The following is a 3,515-nucleotide window of genomic DNA, read 5'->3' on the forward strand; positions in this document are numbered from 1 at the left end:
TTTCTTGCTGGTATTTATATATTTAAAAAATGTGACTATAATGTAAAAATTAATAAATTTTTCCTCTTGAGTAACACATGTAGTTAGGATATTGTGTGCTGGAATGTGAAACTGTTTAACCTAAACTCTCAGTACTCCCACTGGATGATTTATTTTATTTTAAAGTAGTTTTAAAAGGAAAAAAAGAAATCTAAATAATAAAAAAAAAGTTGTGAAAAGTTTAGAGACCCAGATAAAATAAATAATTATAATTGCCTGATACAATGTGCACCGATTTTGGTTTGAAAAAAAAAAGTATTTTTGATTTAATTTCATATTTTAACTTTTGGCATGATTAGTGTTATGGTAGAAAAAATAAGAGAACGTATAATGTTTTACTTAATAAAGACTTTGGATATTCATTTAGGTACTTCTAGAAGTTATGCAAATAAAATATGAAACTGTAAGATGACAAGAATTATTGTTATTCTTAGCATGAAAATTACCTTGCATTCAGATGGACTCAATAAATGCTTCAGAAATTTACAGAAAAATCTTTACTGTATATACTTTATTAAAAACTAAGTTTTTTTTTTAATATTTACAACAAACTTTTCACATTTCCTAAAAGTCTGCCAAATTTCACAAAGATAAATTTAGTAAATTCAGAGTTACAGTAACTGTTAATTCTCCAAATGGACATTGATTCCAATGAACTTGCATCTTGCACATAAGGTAAAACTGTTTCAGACATTCAGATCATTTGCAGTAAAACACAGCTGATACTAAATACAGAGGTCAATGACCATTTACCCATCAGTGACCTTAGCTGGATGCATCACCCATCTGATTAACATGACATGAAAATTACAGTGCATGTATCCAAGAACTTATGAGTGAAAACAAAGAAGAATACGTAATAATATATCAACCACATTATATCTGCCATATCCACTGTCGAGGAACGCATCTACCCAATACCGGGGCTCATTAGATCGGCCAGGATACGACTGACATACTAGTGGTTGAGGAACTATTTATATCTATAATAATAATATGCTTAAAGACCTTCAAATGGCTTCAGCTGGTCCAGGTATTATAATATTTTAATGCTGAACTTAATCCATCCATGCTGACATCATCATTTCTTGAGAATTTTTAGTTACTTCCATCAGAGCTAGCATCACTGTCTATGTAAGCACCTAGCAGAGTAAGCCCACCTAGAGTTACTTCCTTTCTTGATGATGAAGTTGTTGGTTTAGTAGGATTGGACTTTACTAATGGTAAACCATTGGTCTCTACAGCTGAAGTGTTATTTTCCTTCATGTTAATAACTGGCTTTTCCAAAATGCTTTTATATTCCTTAGCACTTTTTAATTTAACAAGACCTTGCAATCCACTTTTTCCTGACGATAAAGACCCAACACTTCTTTCCCAAATTTTCTGCTTTTTTTCAGGTGGTTCAACATTTTTTTTGTCCTAAAAAATAAAGTATTTATCTAATATACATTCTGTATAACTGAAAATTATTACAAGTAGATATTACAATCAGTTGATAGTAGTTCCAGGAATTTTTATTAAACATTACATACTCTTATAAGTTGAACAGTTTAAAACCATCTGGAAGTTTACAAATTTATGGTCAACAAGGTGGGAGAAAAGTACATATTTGAGGCTGCATTTCAGCCAATACAGTCAGTGATCTGCACAAAATTAATGGCATCCAGACTGCTGCTAAGTACAGTAAGATTCTGGTCTATCATAGAACTCTTTCAGCACCACGACTGATTGGTTGGATATTGTCAGCAAGAGGATGATCGCAAACAGACATCAATCTGGTTAAATGATTGCTTGATAGTAAAGAGACCCTGGGAACACTTATAAATATGTGTTGGCCTGTAAAAGGTCTTAATAAGTAGATTTTATGAAAAAATTAATAAAGTCAAAAGATGACCAAACAATTTGGCTAAATTGTGGGAAGTAACACAGGACATTTGGTACAATACTACACAGTCATACAGTGATAATCCATTTTGTATCATGAAAATGTACTAGTGTACTGGACAGTGCAGTTAAGTGTCCTTGCCTTAACTAATAACACAAATTGTGTCAACTGTAATTTAGCCTAGCAAGTCGATTAATTATATTGCCACTAATGTTATAAGAAGTAATTAAAAACAATGTCTCACACATCCTGCTCTAAATACTTTCAATCCTATTACTCATACAAATTCATTCTGCAAAGTAAATAATGTAGTTTATCTATTAACTTGTACTGAGTGTAATATGGAATATGTGGGCCAAATCCATTACATATATGTATAAACTTGCATAGATCTCAAATTAAAAACATTTTAGAATTCATCCTTTTACTTTTGTTAAGATAACTATATTAGAAATTGTTAATGAAGAAACCAATAGACTTCAAGGAGAGATTTCCTATATTTGAAATTAAAAACATTATATCCTCATGGATTAAACCAAGATTTTAATAATTCTACTGCTCTGAATTTGAGTAACGGTTATTGTATCGCTCATTTTTTCTTTATAGATAGCTTTTCTCATAAAAGTAAGAAAATAAGAGGTAAAAGAAAAAATATATTAAAATGGATTGATTTTTTTAGAATTTTGTAGTAATTTAGACAATATTTTTTATTCTAGTATTAATGTATGTAAATTATTTTTTAAAAAGATTTAACAACTGAGTCTTCCTAAAATAAGAGCATTAATTAAAATAATTAAAAAATTTGATTTTCGAAATGATCATGCAAAACACTTACTTTTAGACATTATAAAATATTGATTAAAAGTTAATGATTTATTAAGCTTTGAAAAAGAAAAACTGCAAATTAAGACTTCATATTTGGTAATTAATATTAAACAAAGTATTCAATGACTTGCAGATTTCTAAAATTATTCATCAATCTATAAAAAATAATAATTTGCCTTGTAAAAAGTTAAAAACTACCATTAGTTATAAATATGAAGTTCCAATCAGGGCACTATTATACAATTATAAGAGTTTATTTTAACTAATTTAAATATAGATGAAGTTAATAATTTACCTCATGAGTGTGAAAATAGTTTATTTATTGATACTATTCATAAACATTTTATTACTGATAACTTGGAAATTATAAAAGATAAACTATTATGTGAAATACTTAAAAAGGATCTAAATACACAATTGCCACAAAATGTATTAAGCAAAATATTCTAAAATCTATTGAAAACAATATTGATGAATACATTTTGAAACTTAACCATACAGAAATACCATACAGATTTATGGTTTCATGAATTAAAAAATAAGATTCAAGAATATAAGATAAATATGTTACAGTTCCCACTGATAAAGCTAATTGTAATTTTGGCTTTATTTGTAAAAGGTTTTATGCATCAATTATGATAAATGAAATCAAGAGTACACAAACATTTAAATTTATTAATCAATCCAAAGATAGGGTAATTAATAATTTCATTAAAGCTTATAAAAAACTTTATTCTAATACAAATTCTTTTGTACATTTACCTTT

General features: G+C 28.0%; 1 protein-coding gene across 1 annotated transcript in view; it reads right to left on the reverse strand.

Moving 5' to 3' along the window:
• Positions 1 to 535: 535 nt before the first annotated feature.
• LOC106474718 (coiled-coil domain-containing protein 94-like) overlaps positions 536 to 3,515 on the reverse strand; it is a 27,658-nt gene continuing 24,678 nt past the window's right edge. Inside the window, exon 7 of the mRNA XM_013935412.2 lies at positions 536 to 1,458. Coding sequence (XP_013790866.1) covers positions 1,138 to 1,458 — 321 coding nt within the window. The 3' untranslated portion in view covers positions 536 to 1,137. The remainder of the gene's footprint in view (positions 1,459 to 3,515) is intronic.

This window comes from Limulus polyphemus, unplaced genomic scaffold (genome assembly GCF_000517525.1).
Source record: "Limulus polyphemus unplaced genomic scaffold, Limulus_polyphemus-2.1.2 Scaffold141, whole genome shotgun sequence".
NCBI classification, from domain to species: Eukaryota; Metazoa; Arthropoda; class Merostomata; order Xiphosura; family Limulidae; genus Limulus; species Limulus polyphemus.